The 19,070-nt window shown below is 42.2% G+C and overlaps 1 protein-coding gene across 1 annotated transcript in view; it reads right to left on the bottom strand.

The window, feature by feature from the left end:
- The window catches only part of ZNF407 (zinc finger protein 407), a 456,451-nt gene that overhangs the window by 409,226 nt on the left and 28,155 nt on the right, over positions 1-19,070 (bottom strand). The window contains exons 2-3 of the mRNA XM_043559094.1: positions 14,002-18,722; positions 7,993-8,107 (exon numbers count right to left, since the gene is read on the bottom strand). Of these exons, the coding sequence (XP_043415029.1) occupies positions 7,993-8,107; positions 14,002-18,679 (4,793 nt within the window). The 5' untranslated portion in view covers positions 18,680-18,722. The remainder of the gene's footprint in view (positions 1-7,992; positions 8,108-14,001; positions 18,723-19,070) is intronic.

The raw sequence follows: 19,070 nt of genomic DNA, 5'->3' as shown, positions 1-19,070 counted from the left end.
ATTCCTGCAGCGCCTCGGCATCCAATGGAAACAGCAGTACAAAACCAACATTCTGAAAACTCATAGATCCAGAGAGGAGCACTTGCTGTGCTTGGAACCATTGTTCCTCGGCACTCCGGGCGTCAGGTAATAAAGCCTTTGTGCTAGTTCTTGTTAAAATGCTACAAGGGCAGCAAGGGGAGCAGAGGTCTCCAGGGCCGAACGAGAGCAGACAGAGGATGTGGAGGCAGAGCCCATGGGTACCCAGGAGAAAAGCACCCAAGGACTAAGAAGTAGAGGAAGAGAGCACATGACTAACCAGTATGCATCTTTACACGGATGGTTTCCCATGCACATGACCTGCACACGGAAACACAACTGGAACACCAACGTCCAAGGCACCAGCAGCACACAGACATCTGCAGCGTGGTCACACAACTCTACGTCCCTGCAATTTTTTTTGTAATATTTATTTATTTATTTTTTTAATGTTTGTTTATTTATTTATTTATTTATTTATTTATTTATTTAACTTTTTAATGTTTATTTTTGAGAGAGAGACAGAGTGAGAGCAGGGGAGGGGCAGAGAGAGACGGAGACACAGAATCTGAAGCAGCTCCAGGCTCTGAGCCGTCAGCACCGAGCCCGACGCCGGGCTCGAATCCGTGAACTGTGAGACCATGTCCTGAGCCGAAGCCAGATGCTCAACCGACTGAGTCCCCCAGAGGCCCCCGTCCCTGCAGTTATTATTTGGAACTATGCTGCCTCAGGTTACACGGAACTGGGATCAACCAGTTTTCATCACAATTATCCACAATCAATAGCATCCCTACTTGAAATTACAAACAGTGAAATTCTCATAAAAATAACTTTGCCCCTTGATTCCTAGCAGGCTCTCCACCTCGTCCCCTCCCTGACTACTCACAGTCCAGAAAACTGGAGGACAGCAGACAAGTCAAAAAGGAGTGGCGGAAAGGCCAACACTCACTAGGCAACGTGCCACAGTTCTGTGACCCGGCCCGGCCCACCTCGCCCAGCCCCCCAGGGAGGTCCTCCCTGCTTCACCACCTCAACTCTGGTGGGGCTACCGTCCTTACAGGTACTGAACACCCCCAAACCCTGCCTGGAATGGGCTGCCCTGGTTACCTAACTCCCACTCACCTGCGTCCCAAGTGCCGGCTACCCGACGAAACGCAACCTTCCGAATTGGTCCAGCGAGACTTGGACGTGTCTTTACCTGAGCTTTCTCCTTCCATTTGAAGCGGCTATTATTTTGGCCATTTCAGCCCTAAAGACCAACAGCAGTGGCATGTATTGATGTTCCATAACTGTTTATTTAGTATTTTTAAAACCCTCCACTTCGCCCCATCAGCCACTTATACTCCAGGAAATTCCTGCAAGGTTCTTCAGATGTCATGCTATTCTACACTTCACTACTTTTGTTCTTTTGCTCCATCTACTGAAACTGTCCAAATTAGCCTGGCGAACACGTCCTCATCCTTTAAGCCCCAACTCAAACATAACCTCTCAAGGAAGCCTTTCCTGGTGTTTCTAAGCAGAGCCAAGCACTCCCCGCAGACCTCTGTCCCTTGCTCTTTCTTACCCCTTGTGCGTCCCTCTTCACGTCTGTCTCTCCTGCTTGGAGCACATGATGGCAAAACCCTGGCAAGGCCCCTGCACCAGCTGGTCACTGGGTCCGCACAGAGAGGACGCTCTCAAGAGTGTGCCCTACAGGACCTGAATCAAGACCTGGTTATGCTTCCCTCCTATGTACACTTCCAACACCTCCTCTTACTCAGACTTAGACAAATCAAAGAGCAAAACCTTTCAGAAAGTAAACGCCTTTCAGAACCACATGAGCAGGAAGAAGGAAGGAGAAAACAGGTTAACTTCCCTCCCCGCAAAGAAATCACAGGACAGGCAAAGGAAACCAGAAGACTGGCTATCCCCCCCTATTCCACCGTATGGATCAGGAGAGCTAAAGAATCCTGAGATTCCACAACTGGATCTTAAAATCACCACGGAACCATCTTAAAATAAAAATAAAGCAAAAAAATAAAAAAGTCCCTGAGATAGGAATTTGTCACTGAAAAAGATCTTGGGCCAATGCTGTCAACTACAACACCAAGAAATGACAACGTATATTGTGTTTCTATTTCATTACAGGTTGACGATACACACTGCCTCGAAATAAACATATGACCCCCTCTTCCATGATGAAAATTCAAGAAAACACCACTACAAAATGGAGAGTAAGGCGTGGGGGGGGCAAAGCCTCTCACCATCTCCTCCACCGTCCCAATCTCACTCCCAAATCTGTCCTGGATTTACAAGAGTTCCCTGTAAAATACCCTAGAGTCCGTATCTGAGAAAGAGTGTTTTTTATTTTAATATTATAACTAAGATGTCTTTTAGACATTCAAATTACAAAGTGATCTGGACGTAAAAAATCTAAGACAATGATCATTCCCTAAACGGGACTTCAAGGACTCTAGCACCAGAGGAATAAACTAACAATGTTAATTTTATATTCCTCGCTGACAGGAAGAGAGACAGTAATCACTACGTGGCATTTTTAAATTTCAAACGAAAGGCAAAAAATATATCATCAAACAAAAAGCATCAATATATTACATACGTAAAGTATGTAATATACCCTTTAAAATAAGAGTTTGAATCTTAATTTAAATTTTTTACAAAACTGAGAGAACCTGCATTTTACATTGTTACAAGCATAATTCATGCCAGACCATAAAACAAACTCTTTCTATCTGTATCTTTTTAACCAAAACAACCAGTCAAACCAAATGCTTATGTTATCTGGCTGGATACATCTGTAGATATGATGGGTGTAATTAATTGTTCAGCTAAAAATGCAATTCCATGGTGCTTTTAATGATTTAGGTATACACAGCTTTAGTTCTCAGAACAGACTAAAAATAGTGATTTTAATTTATTCCTGCTGCCTACAATTACCCACAACCATGTATTTTTAAATATTTCCAGCCTATAAAAATTACTAATTTTTGCCACTTGTGTTTATCTGCATTTAGACTTTGATTTGGATAAATTAAGCTCTCAAGTGTTCCTTGCTTTATGAAACTCTGCATGTTGTAGACTTCAACACAAATAAATGACTTGTACCATTAGAGGTTTAAATAATGTAATGTATTTCATGCTCAGCCTGAAGCTGGATTCCAATGAAGTTGCTAATGCACGTAATGATTAAGTGTAACTCAAATACTAACTGTGTTGTTGAAAACATGACAGGCAATAATTTGGTCTATTATATTCTGCCATTTAATTGCCTAGTACAGACATTCTCTGACACATTATGAAGCAATGATTTACAATTATTCAAGCTGCAAAGGTCAGAAAGTGACATTATAATCATCTACATAGAGATCCCTTCTAATGCACAAAAACTAGGTAATGCCACACACATACACACACACACAAAGAGTTTTACTGCATTAGTAACTTTCTATTTAAGGTTTCTTAAACCAAATAAGAATAAACAGCTCATAAGCACATCAATACACAATAGAAAATGTCTAGAATCTTTTCGTGAACCCGGATGTAACAGACTTAAGAAAATGCCCTTATTCTCTCCTGATTAGGTAAATTCTACTCTACTACTTAACTCGACACACAAGATTCAAGACCAGACACAGGGAAGTCCTTCAGAAAATAACCTAATCCCCAGACTACGCGTACTGGGGTCTCTGTGAATCACGGCATGCAGCAGTCAACGAGCACTTATGAGGTTGGTGGAAATCACACTGGTCTGCTACTCTTTTTTTTTTTTTTTTCCTAAGTAACTGATCATAAAAAACAAACACAGTAACCAAAGCTGATCAATCTTCACCCCTCTCATCCTAATGAAAAGGTAAGAATATTCTCACCTGTCCTGGCACTTAATTCTATTATACGATGTTCAATTTGTAACCACTCAAGTGCAATAGACTACCAACACGTACACAACAAAGGGGAAGAATGATAAAGTTACTGAAAACAATGCTTTAATGTGAGAAAGTGAAACAGAGAAAGGGACACAAAAACAGACTGAATTCCAGAATGCTGAAGGAAACTACCATGCAAGCAAGTTTTCAAAAGAACATAAACCTGAGCAAAAGCAGAAAACAAAATTGGCTAGGGGCTGGAAGGAGGTAGGTAAATTACAGTTATTACATTCTGGGGAAAACAACCTAGAGAGAAAAAAATAAGTACAAATTAAAGTCAATAACAAACCAACAGATAATGCACAAAGCAGAAAAAATTTTTAAATAAAAATTAAAAAAATAAAGGGACAGTTAAAAGTAAGGAAACCATGGTCTACTCTTACCAGTACATAATTTGACTCCATCGCCAAAAATACTTTTAATCTCAAGTTTACCATCTGTACAATGGGCATAATAAACATGAGATGAACAATATCATGACACTATGAGATCAACAAATGAAGTGAATGTTAACAAACAACACCACCGCATAAATACCATTTCTTATGGACAGGATCACATACCCTATTACGTGTGTGGATACACACAGAGACAGAGAGACGTAAATTTAAACAGATTTAACGAAACATGGGGTCTATAAGCCACCCAGACTTCAAGTTGTGTTTTTAGTAGTCGAAGGTAGGAATCACTGATTTAGGGAAATATGTGTTTCACTTATTTCTAAACACATGTTCCCAACAAACATGATTAACTTCTGCAGAGAGATGCTCTATTATTTCTTCTCTCCCCACTAACCCTTGTCAGATCCACAGCACATGCTCATGTGAACTACCCAGTAGGTGCTGAATAAAAATACAACCTATACTCTATAAAACCCCACTTGAGATCACATTCACATGTCAGAAAAACGTTAAGAAACTGTATTGTTCAAAAACTCCTCCTCTTAGAAGTGAAAGTAAAATAAAAGGCTTCTAAATAAAGTGATCAACAACAGGTTCTTAAAACAAGAAGCGCAAAGCAATACATTTTCGAAATTTTTACCATGTCGGGGGCACATATAATAAACCATGGGTAAACAAAACTTAAATCCTGAACTCTGAACCCTAGCTACCTGATAGGAATTAGACGTCTAACACATTCAGCTACTTTTGTCAAACTGACTTACATCCGTAATATACCTTAGCTAAGATTTGCTGATGAAATGGAGACAATTATCTTAAAACCAAGCTTAACGAGTCAAAGAAAATCACTGTAGGTGCAAACAACTGGAATAAAAGTTTTAAAAGGCAGTCTTTGTTAAGGGGGTAGCTAACGCACAACTCTTCAGCCAAGCCTTAGTAAAAGTACGCGAGATACCTATCTGATGAGCGTCTACAATCTTCTAGAAAGGCAGACATGAAAAACCAATTACAAAGAATCTAATGTGCTCAATTCAACAAAACGCGCAGTTTACTATTTCCATCAATTTCGCTATAAAATGTGAGGGTTTTTTTTTTTTTTCAAGAAAAGCAAGAGTTACTAGGACAAAAGAATACAACATTGTGAGTATTAATTTCATTTTTAAAATGTCCGCTCCATTGTTTTTATATATTAGTCAGAACTATTCGAAAAGCAGTTTATTCTCTTGCAATTCAGGTAACGAAAAGGTTATTCATAAAATTCTAAAAGCCAGAGATGAAGATCCTAAGTACTGCAGAAAAGAAAACACAGTGCAGGGCCTTCTGTTTGTGACAAAATTATAGAGTTAATGTTCCTGAAAGATCACTTCACCTTTTAAAGCATGATTTTTTTAAAAGGTAAAATTTATAGCAATTAAAGCTAATGAAGAAATGCAGCATGGGCTGCTTATGTTCAGGAACTAATAGGTCCACTGAGCATTTCCAGGATTATTTAGCCATCAATGATAATGAATTGACATTGTCACCAGTGTTAATGTACCAATGCTACTGCCACTAACCTGACGGCCAATTCTTGCTTTGTATCATGATTCTCACTTTAGTTTTTAACCTACCTACTGCCCTATCCATTTGAAATACGAAATACAGAACGCCCTACAATACTTTTTCTTTCCCCCAGAGAGGGCTCTAACTCGTTAGACCTAACTCATCAAAACTACTCGTTTCAACTCCACAGACAAACACTTCTTGGGTTTACTACAATTCTTCAGAACTTTCAGCGTCACCGTGACAATATGTACCCTAGAAAAGTTATTGTTCTATAACTTTTAAATCAAATTTCACTTACAAAAAATTAAGACAACTATTATTTCAAAGCGCAATAGAGTTCAATGACTACCATCATTCTCAAAGACACAGTTTTGGAATCTAGACTGCCGCTCCCGTGCATACATTCAGACCTCTGTGGCATCAGCACGCAACTCAATGTATCTCTATGTATTTATAACTCTTCGTCCTGGGAATCGAGCAAATAGACCACGAGTGTCACATGTCGGTGGTGTGCGGTAACAAGCAATGAGCCAAGTGGGCTTAAAAAGGACAATCAAAGCCAACCAGTACTGCTTTTGATGCTACTTAGGTCAGAAACTAGTCTCCAAAAAAGTTTCTTCTTCTCTTTCCCAAGACTTAGTAACCCTAATAAAAATTAAAAAAAAAAAAAAAAAAAATGGAGGAATTACATTTCTAATAACAGAGCATGCAAAAACTGCCCAATTATTTTGAAGATCTGAGGAAGAAACTGCTTAGTGCCATCTAATCGCAAATTCTCATTGGAGTCAGGGCCTTCCTCTTTCCTACAACTCATACGGTAAAAACAATAAATGAGGTATCTTTTAAAATTCCAAGACCTAGAGCAATTAAAATGAACCATTTGGCACTCAACCCTTGCAGCTAAAGCCAGTGGCAACAAAACTCATTCCCTACTGATCTTCAGGGGGCTTGAGGGCAAAGGTTCATCTTCATTTACTTTAGCTGCAAGTTACTGAGCCATCAATTCTGCCAATGAATAAATCACAGACCGTGGTTAATAAAACTGCTTGCAAAGTTATTTGTAAAACTATCTTAAGGGTCAAAAAATGCAACGGCATCCTGGCATGACATGACTGCCCAACAAAAGACAGAGGCTGTTTTTGACTTAAAAGATATTTGCCCACTAAATCTTCCACTAAAAAGGAAAACCTAATATAACATGTGCACAGTGCATAATTTAATTGAGCCTGCAGTATTTAGGGAATCGGCCATAAGAATTGCACGTTTCTCAGGTTTCACAGAAAGTGTTTTCACAGGATACACATATTAGTTAATTTCTCTAGCATAATAGCATTAAAATGTATTTTTAATCAGAGAGAGGGTATTAAAATCCAGCTCTGAATGTCCTATGATATACCATAGATGTCATGGCATTTTAAAACCTTTTAAACATTTCTGCTAAATTAATCAGTTGTGCATTAAGGCATCTCAGTGCTTCCTATTAAACGCAACACATCTGAGTGACAGCTTAACACCGGCAACGATTCTTTAGAGGAAGAGTCATTAACTAAAAATGGCAAACAAGTTTTGGAATAAAGTTACACAAAAACATACATTATACACTGTTTATTTAAGCTTCATCTCTGCAACAATCAGTGACCAGTTGTCTGAAATTAAATCTTTTTCTGCCTTTCTCTTTATGGGATATGTCCAGGATATCTAGCTATTAATGTGATTAAAAATTAAAGCAGTATGGCAAAAGAGAAAAAAAAAAAAAAATACATATACGTTCCTAAAGCTGTATTATGTATTTTTTTTATGTCTTTAAATGAAATTTACAGTTCTCTCTGGCAATGTGAATGAACATCCTATAATTTAGTCAATTTACAGATTACAGGTTCAAATTGACCTTGTAGCCCATAAAATTGCTCATCTGCAGTAGAGGATTAGAAGTGGGAGAAGAATGTCATAACTGTATTTAAGGAATTTACCATAACAATGGAAAGGAGGGTACGCATGCATAATTTTAGCCACTCTTACCCATATCACTTCTGAATTCTGAAACAATGGCTATCCCGCACATGCTTCCTGGCTCACCACGGCAGAGATGGTTTCAGGTTACTCACCCACAGACATGACACTTGTATTCCCTCATCCCAAGGTGCCTTTTGACATGGTTTCTGGCATCGCCAAGCTGAGCCGTTGCGAAGTGGCATATCTTGCACTTGAATGGTTTTGATCCTAAGTAAATTTAACATAAAATATGATTTGAATTTGAATAACACAGTGCTGATAGTTTAAGGAGAGGCCTAGATCTTAAATCACACTTTTCATCCGATTAGAAATTTCTGGCCCCAAAATGGGGTACTTGCTTTCCTTTCTAACTGGAATAGACCCGCATTCCATAATTATTCCACCAAGAAGACTTTAATGTTTCAGTGAGTGTTCCTAACTTTCAATAATAACACTCTTAAGATTGAAAGTCCAACGTGATGCCGCTGAGCAGTGCTAAGTGTATCAGATGGGCTAAGTAATTTTAAATATTTTTCTACCAATTCGCAAAAATATCTTTTGGAGTCGCTCAACATTTAAAATGGAACATTATAAAACACAAATGCATACGCAGTAGCTGAAATTTTTTTAAGTATATTTATCATCAAATACATTTCTCAGTGGCCATCTCCCTCCTACTTCTGCAGCTTTCAGTTTATTCACATTAAGAATGGCATTTCAGATTTTTTTCGGACATTTATCCCAAGTGATTCACTATATTACTATTTTGGTAGCACACAATGTAAGAATACACAATGGATAAGTTATCTGCTTTTATGATCATTTTATAGTCAAAAATCTGTGATGATTCTGCAAACCAGGAAGTACTGACATTTTATTTATTATTGATCTCAAGAACAAATATTTCATCATTAAAAAGCATAGTACCAACAATTTTTTTCAATTGCATAAAGAAATAAGGTTAACCTATACTCAAAAATGAGAAAGCAAACTAATTTCAGAGTCAACAAACCCGGTGTTGGTATCAGACAGACTGTAACTGGAACAAGGTTAACTAACAGATAATCGGTACCCACGTGAGCAAGAGCAACACTCCTTTCAGCGTAACAGGTATATACCATTTTTTTCAATTTTCTAACTGCTAAGTCCTCAAACAAATAAATGAAAATCATAAAAATCACAGCCTAGAATCAGAACAATATGCTTCCAGATCTTTCGTAGCATGTTTAGTACCTATTTGGTGAAGTATCTCTTCTAATATAGTTAGACAGAATATGAAATATGGGAACTTCAATAAATATACAAAAAGAGCTCAAATAAAAAAATTGCAATAAATCACATCTGATCAATGAACCTTTGTGCAGTGCCCTTGAAAAATATAATCCTCCAAGAATACTTTGTTGAAATTGAAGCACTCAGTAAAAAATTTTAGAGTCTTAAATTTCAATTTAACTCCCAAAAGCTGACAAAAAAAGTGAAGCATTTAATTTTAATCTTCCAACAGAAATAAAAAAGTCAACAGTACTAAGCGCGGGCAGACAAGGTTGAATACTTCACAGCTCAATGACAATGAAGCCAGATCTCTTAATACTTCCACTTGTGCTGTTAGAAGTAGATGTAAAATATATTTAGCACCTGAATGGTTATATCTAGTCAGCTTTATCTGTTTAAATGTCAACAGCAGGTTGAGACCACAGCTCACAGTGATCACACCCTATCAATCACATTAGAAACTACAGTTTATTTAAATGATTCTGATAAAACCAAGCCTAACACTACCTGGAAACATTTCATCTGAAGCAGAATTCTATAAAGGGACACATAAAAGACGGGAGTGAGAAGAACCAATTTACCTGTACTTTAAACTGAAATGCATTCAAGATAATAAGGTACTCAGGAAATTATTAATTAACAATAACATCAGGACTCCAACGGAAGAAAATAAAGCTCTCTCAATATCTGCATTACAATTTGGGTGAAAGGCTAATTTACAGTATCCTGTGGATTTAAGTTTCCTGGCGTGCCCCCTGCACTGACCCTGTGATGAGTCCCTCCTGAGTCAGCGTGCCTGCCACAGGGGCTGGGCACAGACCCTCCAAGTTCCCTTACGAGGCTCCTCAGTGAAAACCTCTAGTTCCTCCAGGTCTCGGCGCTCACTGCTAGGGTGCTGACAGCACATAAATGAGCTACTCTGCTGACTGCTTTCATGCAGAAATCACTGAGGTCCTGACTATCTTTCACATCTTCTATTCACAGCAGGCTGTGTTAACATCTCCTTTCTATGCCATAAAAATTCCAGGGAACTGGAGATCATACTTTTCTGCATAGGGGAAAAAAAAGTCCTTTCTTCCAATAACGTTTCCAGTTTTAAGCTTGGTATGCACATCCCAAGATGAAGCCAGGCATACTGTTAATAAGGCAAAATTCGTAAAATTATGTATTTCTCCCTTTGTCTTTTTCACAAGTGTATTGTGATTATTATAAACTGTCAATATTACTTTAAATAGTTCCATCCCTGGAAACAGCATTATCCTCACTGGGTTTTTTTCCTTTTAATTTGGCCTCTGAGGGTTTGCCTGTTTAATTTTTTTTAATGTGTATTTTTTTTAAATATGAAATTTATTGTCAAATTGGTCTCCATACAACACCCAGTGCTCATCCCAACAGGTGGCCTCCTCCATACCCATCACGCACCCCCCCTCCCTCCCCCCCCCCATCAACCCTCAGTTTGTTCTCAGTTTTTAAGACTCTCTTATGTTTTGGCTCCCTCCCTCTCTAACCTTTCTTTTTTTTTTCCTTCCCCTCCCCCATGGTCTTCTAGTAAGTTTCTCAGGATCCACATAAGAGTGGATGTGTATTTATTCTTGAGAGAGAGAGACAGACAGACAGACATAATGTGAGCAGGGGAGGGGCAGAGAGAGAAGGAGACCCAGAATCTGAAACAGGCTCCAGGCTCTGAGCCGTCAGCACAGAGCCCGACGCGGGGCTCGAACCCACGAACCGGGAGACCACGACCTGAGCAGAAGTCGGATGCTCAACCGCCTGAGCCACCCAGGCGCCCCTCTGAGGTTTTGAAAGGGAAAAACAAAAGGGACTCTAGCTTTCTGGCCCCTTACAATTTTACCAAAAGAATCCCAAAGGCTTTTAAAACTAAAACTCTCCACCCAGACCTACATGGGCACTCCTCGGCATCAGTCACTGCTAACTGCCGGGCATACGCGGATGTGACGACAGCATGTAAAAAGCGATACTAAAACTTGATACTAAAACTAAAGAATGAAGTACGATGTATAGAACCCATCATCCAATGCTTCGCCACGACGGCCTCCATTCTACAACCCTCCCTACACACTGAACACTCCCTTCCGCCCTTCATTCCCTCATTCGGTCAATAACACGGGGGGCCAGGTCCGGAAGGGGCCCGCACTGACCAGCGCAGAGACCGGCACTGACCAGTGCGGAGCCCCTGCTCGGGCTATGCTCAGAGTCAACAGACCACCTCACCTCACCACCTCTTCTCAAGCTGATTCAGCTTCTAAACCGGCAGACAGGAACTAAGTGCAACACTAGTGACCAGCTCTAGCCTGAGAATTTTTCAGCGAGCCCACACAACCCTCTATCTCCCTGCACGTGAACGTTTCCCAACAGCACAAGTGACCAGTGCACTCAGAGCACCAAATGAAGGGCTTCGGACAGTCTTCTAACTGAATGAGAAGTAACTTTTTTTCTCATTACTTTGTTATGAGAAAGTAAAGCTCTAGCCAATGGAATAATGCAGGAGAGAAAATGCACCACTGTTTCTGGGCTCCTAATGTACTGGGAAAGGCAACACTGCCCTTCCTGGTCACGCCGATGACTTCACACGAGCAAAGGCACAGGAAAACTCTGGGGTGCTTTCTTCCTACAATTCTGGATAACCAAAACTCATTTATTTCTTAGAGTGCTGCTTTCATCGTGCTAAGGATGGGAAGGAAAGGCTACATGAAGTAGAGAGTAAATCACAAAATATGAAAACAGGGATTGGAAGAGTAAGTCTTTTTCCAGTTAACCATTAATAACAGCCCCTGCATTACTACTTCGCGGACATAAGCAAAGTATCAGAAAAGCAATTCATTTTCAGATGCCCCAAGAAAAAGACCTTGGATTAAAGCTGGGAGAGCAACATCCCCCGAAAAGTGGCTTGCAGAGCTGTAAACATGGGACTGGCATTGTGTCCGCAGAAGAGGGCTCCTCCGTGGCACCTGGGAACACGATAAAAATGTACTTGCTGATGAGCCCAACACAAGATGTTAAAAAGTACGCTAACTTTTACTAAATGTTAGAATCAATGATGTAACTTATATAAGTAGGGTTACTTTGTCACATATTGATGGTTACCTCACTTTCACATCCACATTAACTTGATTTTAAATGCAATTAATACATATAGTCAAGGAAGACTAATGGACTACATTCCGCACTTAACCTAGTGGACGTTTTCAAATGGCACAAGTGACCAGTGCAAACCTATTTTGCATTGTAAACGACTAAATAAATCTTAATGGATTAAGAATGATCAGCTATCAACACACAAGGGAAATTAAGTGCTGAAATGCCTACATTGATTATTTTAAATTATTAGCCTTACTCTGTTCTTGAATTTGTATGCTTTTAGTGAGCTTTAACACATTTACAAGACTTATTGACTATAATTACAAGAGAATTCAAGTAATGGACACATCAATTATAAGCAACATGTCTTGACCAGACAGTTGCATAAAGAATTCTAAAAAGAGGTCCATTAGCATCTTTTTCTGAGTTTTATTCCGTTTTATCTGCCTTAAGAGGGCATGTTGAGGAAGTACACACCTTCTACACACGTGAACAAGCCTGATTTCTAAAAGCCCTATCATTTCACAAAGCCAGCTGCAAGCACAGTGCTGACAGAGGTATTAATAATGCCAACAAATAGTATTTGAATTTACTCCCTGACAACAGCTCCCCTCTAGGAAGAGTCAGCACCAGGAGCACAATGTTTGTATTTACCTAGATTAATCTGACGCAGGTTGCCCTGGTACTTTCTTCAATGAAAAACTTTTATCTGCCTTTAATCTCCCTAAACTAGCAACGTTTCACACTCTTTTGTCTTCCTCCTTGTAACCATGCACTAAGTTTCAAAAACTGCAAGAATTTAAAGTATAGCTTTAATAATAAGCCATTATTTAAAAGTACAGTAAAATAAACCTTACAGTTTTAATGAAAATATGTTCATTGAAATGTGAATTTATTATTCAAATCCACTCATAAATTCAACCATGAAGACAGAACTTGTCTAAGCAGAGCACAATGATTTAGAAAAGCTGTCTATTTAAAATAAAGAATGTATGGCAGGTTTATAGAAACAGTGCAGTGAATTTTTACATAAATTTAGAACAGTGGCTTATGCATTTTTCCACACACACACACACACACACACACACACACACACACAAAGTTTAAAAAAAATTTCCACCCAAAATTAAACATTAAAATGGAACACTACATTTGACAGAGCAGGGACTGAATCAGGTGCTGCCTGCGTGAAAACCAAATCCCCACGACATAGCAACTTTGGAAAGTGTTCACTAACTGTGACCCTTGGAAGGAGAATCTTGTTGCCTGGGAGTTACACTTTTTGAAATAAACCATCTGGCAATGAGTAACTTTAAATCCCTAAAATTCCAAGAAAATCTGTATTATTTCATTCCTCAAAAGCCATTTAATGTGTCCTCTGAAACACACAGTGCCACTTGGTAAGTACCTTGGAAAAACCAAACGAGGACTCAGAAACAACTGAAAAGCTGTTCAGAGAAGGGAATTTAACAAAGGCATCAGAGGGGCAAGGCTTCTTGATGGAACGAAAAGAAAGCTGTCAAATCACCTGCCTTGGAATCACTAAGGCTTAATTAACTTTGGAAATGGTAGGCGTCAACGATGACGTATGGCAGATGCCCAGAGGGCCACGCAGCAGGGTGACGGGAGCCAGGTGGAAGGTCGACAGGCAAACGCCCCGAGGACTCCACGTTCGGATGGGACCAAATGTGCCAACTGGATCATGCGTTCGCACTTTCTAGGTAAACACAGGTTTGCTCGCACGTACGTACCTGTGTGAGTGCGAATGTGCGCCAGGAATGCCATCGAATTGCTACTTCGACACATCTTCCCACAATACTTGCAGACGTTCCCCTGGTTTTCTTCTCTCTCGCGGTTGATCTGCTCAGTGTCTTCCACTATGTACTTATTCACCTCCCGAAGCAGCTCTTCGTGCTGCCCTTTAATATGGAGAAATAAATTCTGCTCTGAGTCAAAGGGCTCCGTGCACTTGACACATTTGAAGGTGGCCCCTCCCTCCGGAAGCTCCTCCACACTGGCCTGCTCGTTCCTCAGATGACCAGCACTAGCCAAGTGCTGGTGGAGGTTGCTCTCGGTATAGAAGGACTTTCCACACAGTAAACAATGAAAGTGCTTCTCTTTCGTAGGGTGCTTCATGGCTATGTGCACATTCAGTCCGCTCAAACCATCTGCTAAGAAGCCACAATCATCGCAACGAATTCGTGTGGATTCACCAAAGGAACTACCTTCACATTTCTTCTTTTTCACACCTTGGGCACAGTCTTTTAAGGGCAACTCACCGATCCTCACGCCTGTGGTTATGAGACCCTCTTCAGACTGGTCCAACAACTCACCATCTTCAGGGCTCTTTATTCTTATTATGGAAGAATCAAACCGGCCAAAACTGTACACGGCCTGTCCTTTGTCATCAATGCTGATTATAGTTTCATACACATCGTTACTTTCAACTGTGCTATCAGAAGCCAGACCATCCTCTTCCAAGATAATTTTAGTTTCATGCTGGGAATTCATCAGAATCTCCTTGTTCTCTAGAACAGGGTCTTCTTGGGTACCATCTTTCAAGTCCTCTGAACTCTGCACACTTCCAACGTCGTTCTGACCACGGCTCTCCAGGTCTGGCTCCTGTCCCGTCCCTGTCATCACAACAGGGACGGTGCTTTCGGCCAGATGCCCTCCCCCTAAACCTCCAGGACATCCACGTTTGCTCAGGGTTTCACTTGCATTCTCGCCCACACGTCCCACATCACTCTCGCCACGCGTGCCTGGACCACCAATGTCATTCAGCATGCTGTGGCTTCTCTCTACTGGCTCATAATCCAAAGCTGAGCTTCCTGCATTTTCATTCTGAAATCTGCTCGGGGAGGCACAATCAGAGGAAACAGTAAGGGACACATCCTCGGGTTTCAGAGCTTTTTCCTTGGCAAGGGGCTGTTGGAAAGTTTCACAGAAGGAATGCTCTTCACTGAGATTAGATTCATCTCCAGTCTCAATTTCTACTGAGTCGGGAGCACGGAGTACTTTAGCCACACCTAGATGAGTATTCTCATCCAAAACAGAACAATCAGCGGTACTTCTAGATTTCAGAATTTCTTCAGATGGTTGGTCTGAAATCACTTGATATTCCTCAGAATTTTGCTGATGCTGCTCGTTGGATATGATGATACTCCTGGGCACGTCTGCAGAACCTGCTTCCATGTCCGAAGAACTCAGGTAAGACTGCCTTTTCACCTTGTGTTTCTCTGTGGCTGCATGCCTCGTCATCTCTCGACGGGTCACAGCGTAGTAATCGCACGCCATGCAATAAAAAGCAAATTCCTTTGTATGCTTCCGTTTTACGTGCAGCTCTAGAGAAGCAGAAGAGTGGGCACTAAACTCACAGTGTACACACTTATTATCGCTTACACCCGTAGCGTCCCCCTGCTGGACAGGGCCCTCCGGTTCCAGACACATCTGTTCCTTTTTATCAGGAAGACGGCTGTCAGCTTCCCCATCTACAGAATGACACACACCTGCCACTTCGACTTCAGTTGGATTTCCACGCTCTGCTCCTGGCTTTTCTGAAACAGAGCCATCTGACTCAGCAGACTTGTTAGCGTGCTCCCCTGAAACCGCTGACGTAGCACTCTTTCTACAGGCTTCAAGGTTACCCCCTTCAGGGCCGACAATGATGTCTGAACTTTGTTTGCCGCTGGCTTCTACTTCTACTCGTCCTTTATGCTTCTTAGTGGCACAGTGACGCTCCATGTCTCCCTTGGTTACGGTGTAATACTTACACACTTTGCACAAGTAACTGTACTGGTGACTGTGCTTTCGTCGAATGTGAACAGTCAAGTTTGTGATACTAGAGGCCAAGAGACCACAATGAGAACATGTCCGTGAGATGTTACCTTTCGGTCTCCCTCTCTTTGGGGTGGCGGTCAAAGTGACCTCCCCTTCTTTGGTCATTCCGCCGGACTGTGACAGTTCCTTGGTAGTCAGCACGCTCTTTTCGAGGCAGACATGCTCCTGTAACTGTGCACCTTCCACGTGGCCTTCTATCCTGCCATTTCCAGAAACATGAAACTCTTCCTTTTTATCATTTGCACCTATACACACCCTTTCAATACATTCTTCAAAACTCAAGCCAATGTTATTTTTCTTGGCATTTTCAAGATGCTTGCTTCTCTTAATGTGCTTCTCCATGCCTTCTTTGCTCAACGAATAAAGATTACATGCTTTACACAAAAAGTGGTAGTCCTGACCATGCCGGAGCTTTATGTGTCTCGTGAGGACAGTGGAAGACCTTGTTTTATAAAAACACTTCTTACACTGAAACTGAGGCTTACTGGAATGCCTGACTTCATGTCCATGGCTCACCCTGGACTTAACGGGCTCTTCCTGAGCTGCTTTACCGGACTCACTCAGAGCATCTCTTGTATTTTCTGATTCTAAAGTACTTAAGGGTAAAGACTGTAACACCAAATCACTGTTACGCGGTTGAGAAGCCTCTGGCTGAACCAATAAACGAACGTGCTTCTCAGTTGTTCTGTGCTCCTCCAGGTCCTTCTCAGACAAGAAGAACAGACTACAAGGAGTACAGACAAAACACATATTGTGTTTTTCCTTCATGTGGTCTGTAAGACCTGGTTCGTTCTCGGAACTAAACGAACAGCGCTGACAACGGAGGACACTGGCGGTGTGCTGGTGCTGGTTGTCGTACAAATGCTTGTCCGAGTCCCTCCTCGATGGGCTGGAAAAGTCACGCTCCTGGCAGCAAAGCTTCACGTCTCCGGTGGGGCACCCCTCCCCACGGGTCTCCAGCTCCGTCCTTTCTGTAGCTACTTGAGCACAGTCCGTACAAGGACACGTCTGCTGGTCGGCAGCTGGCCTCGCGGCGGGAGAGTCCAGGGAGCACGCGAGGTGGGAGCTTCTTCTGTCCTGCTTCGGGTCCCGTGTTTCTGGGGAAGTCACACACAGACTGTGGACACCGCCACTCGCTTCTGCGTGTCTGGAAGCAGACTCTGCGTCACCTGTTCTCACCTGGGTTCTCAAGTGTTTCATAAACACCCTCTGCACATCAGTAGTTGCTCGTTTACTAATTCCTAAAAGATTAAACCTTTTCTTGGCCTGGCCCTTTAAAGTAAAAGTGCCGCTTCGTCGACGGAAGCTACCGCCCAACGTGAGGACGTTTCGCTCAGGTCTTGGTCTCGAGCCTGCGCTGATACCGTGCGCTGCCTGTAGGCTACTTCTGGAAGATTCCACCTTATCTAAGAGACCCTCTGAGCTGACCAGAGCTAACTTTTTAGTTTTACTTTGGTTTTCAGGATTTCGAGCTATGCCAAGAGAAGTTACATTTTCTGCAACAATCTCTACTGTTTCTGACGAAGGATCCCTGGACGGCGTCATTTCGACAAGCAGCTCACTGCTACTTCCGCTTTGCTGAGAAAGGCCCCCTCTGAAATCTTTAGATTTGCTTCCAACGTCTCGTAATCCTTTTGAATCACTAGCCTTTGCTACTGGCTTAGAAGCTCTCGGTTTCACGCGAACACTTTTTGTTCCCATGGAACAAGGTTTCTTGGGAAAGGGCTGTTTTGTTAAGATCTGTACAAATCCTCCACGAGCAGCAAGATTCTGACGCCGGAGGTGTGTTTTGCCAAGATAATGTGCATTCAACAGGTTTTCTTCCACGCACTGAAAGCCGCAGAGATCGCAAGAAAAGACCCGCTGCGGCCTGTGGGTCTGCCGGACGTGCGCGTGCAACGCCGCGCTGCTCTCTGCTTTGTGGCTGCAGTGGCAGCAGGCGTGTTCCCCAGGTGGCTGCAGGTGACACTCAGCATGCTTTTCCAAGTCAGTGCAGGAGGAAAACAGATGACCACATACGTCACACTTGAAGACCGTATCTACGTTTCCAACAGTACAACCGACACTCATCTCTTTCAGGGGCAAAGGAGATTCTCTTCCCGGGTCAAGGGAAACCATTTCCCGAGCAGACTTTTCTTCGGTGTCTGTTTTCGGAGAAACAGCATCAGTGGTGCTCAAACTGGGAGGCGGGGAGAAGGCACTGGGGAGACTCGTGCCTCCATCGGGGCGTTCATTCAGGAGGGTCTCCTTCACTGCCTCACCCAACGGGACGTGCCCTTCGGGGACCGTGCTCTCAGAAGCTTCCAGCCCGCGAGCGCCCTGCTCTTCACGCTTTAGGTGCTCTGCCTCGGCCGATAACTTCATTCGTTTGGAAGCATGTTTATTCCCATCTTGCCCCACGGTGACGCTGCCGAGGTTCGAGGATTCTGAAAAACCTCTCTTGCTTGTGGAGTTTTCAGAGGAATTTGCTACCGCATCAACTACGGGCCCACAATCTACATCATGACGTGAGACATCCCTCGAGTCTCCTGCTTCTTTGTTTGCATTTTCATCCTCATCGTTCTCTGGCTTCTTCTCAGTATCCATCATTAAGAAGGTCCTGCGTCAGGGCGGCTCACTGGGCACTCGTAACCTGCGAAGAGAGCAAACGCGGCGTTACACCTCGGAGCGGAAAGAACACGCATACGTTAGTCAGGCCACCGGCAACATGAAGGGACACACTGAACGGAAAAGGTACCACAGCATCAAGATTTCCTTTCGTTGAGATGAACTTGATCCCACGTGTGATCCTTACGAAGACTGTGAAGTCAGACTCGGGGACACGGTTGACGCAGGAAGCGATGCCGCGGCATCTCCGACTGAAAGTGTTCTCACCCAGCTTGCAAACACACTCCCGTGCTTAATTCTCTTGACCGGTATGTTTCGGTTTACTTGTTTGTAAACAGAGAAGCCCTCTTGTCAAATTTCTCTCCTGTGAACC

The sequence above is a fragment of the Prionailurus bengalensis genome, chromosome D3 (assembly GCF_016509475.1).
Source record: "Prionailurus bengalensis isolate Pbe53 chromosome D3, Fcat_Pben_1.1_paternal_pri, whole genome shotgun sequence".
NCBI classification, from domain to species: domain Eukaryota; kingdom Metazoa; phylum Chordata; class Mammalia; order Carnivora; family Felidae; genus Prionailurus; species Prionailurus bengalensis.
The sequence above is the reverse complement of the archived record's forward strand: the minus strand, read 5'-3'. Positions and strand labels throughout refer to the sequence as shown.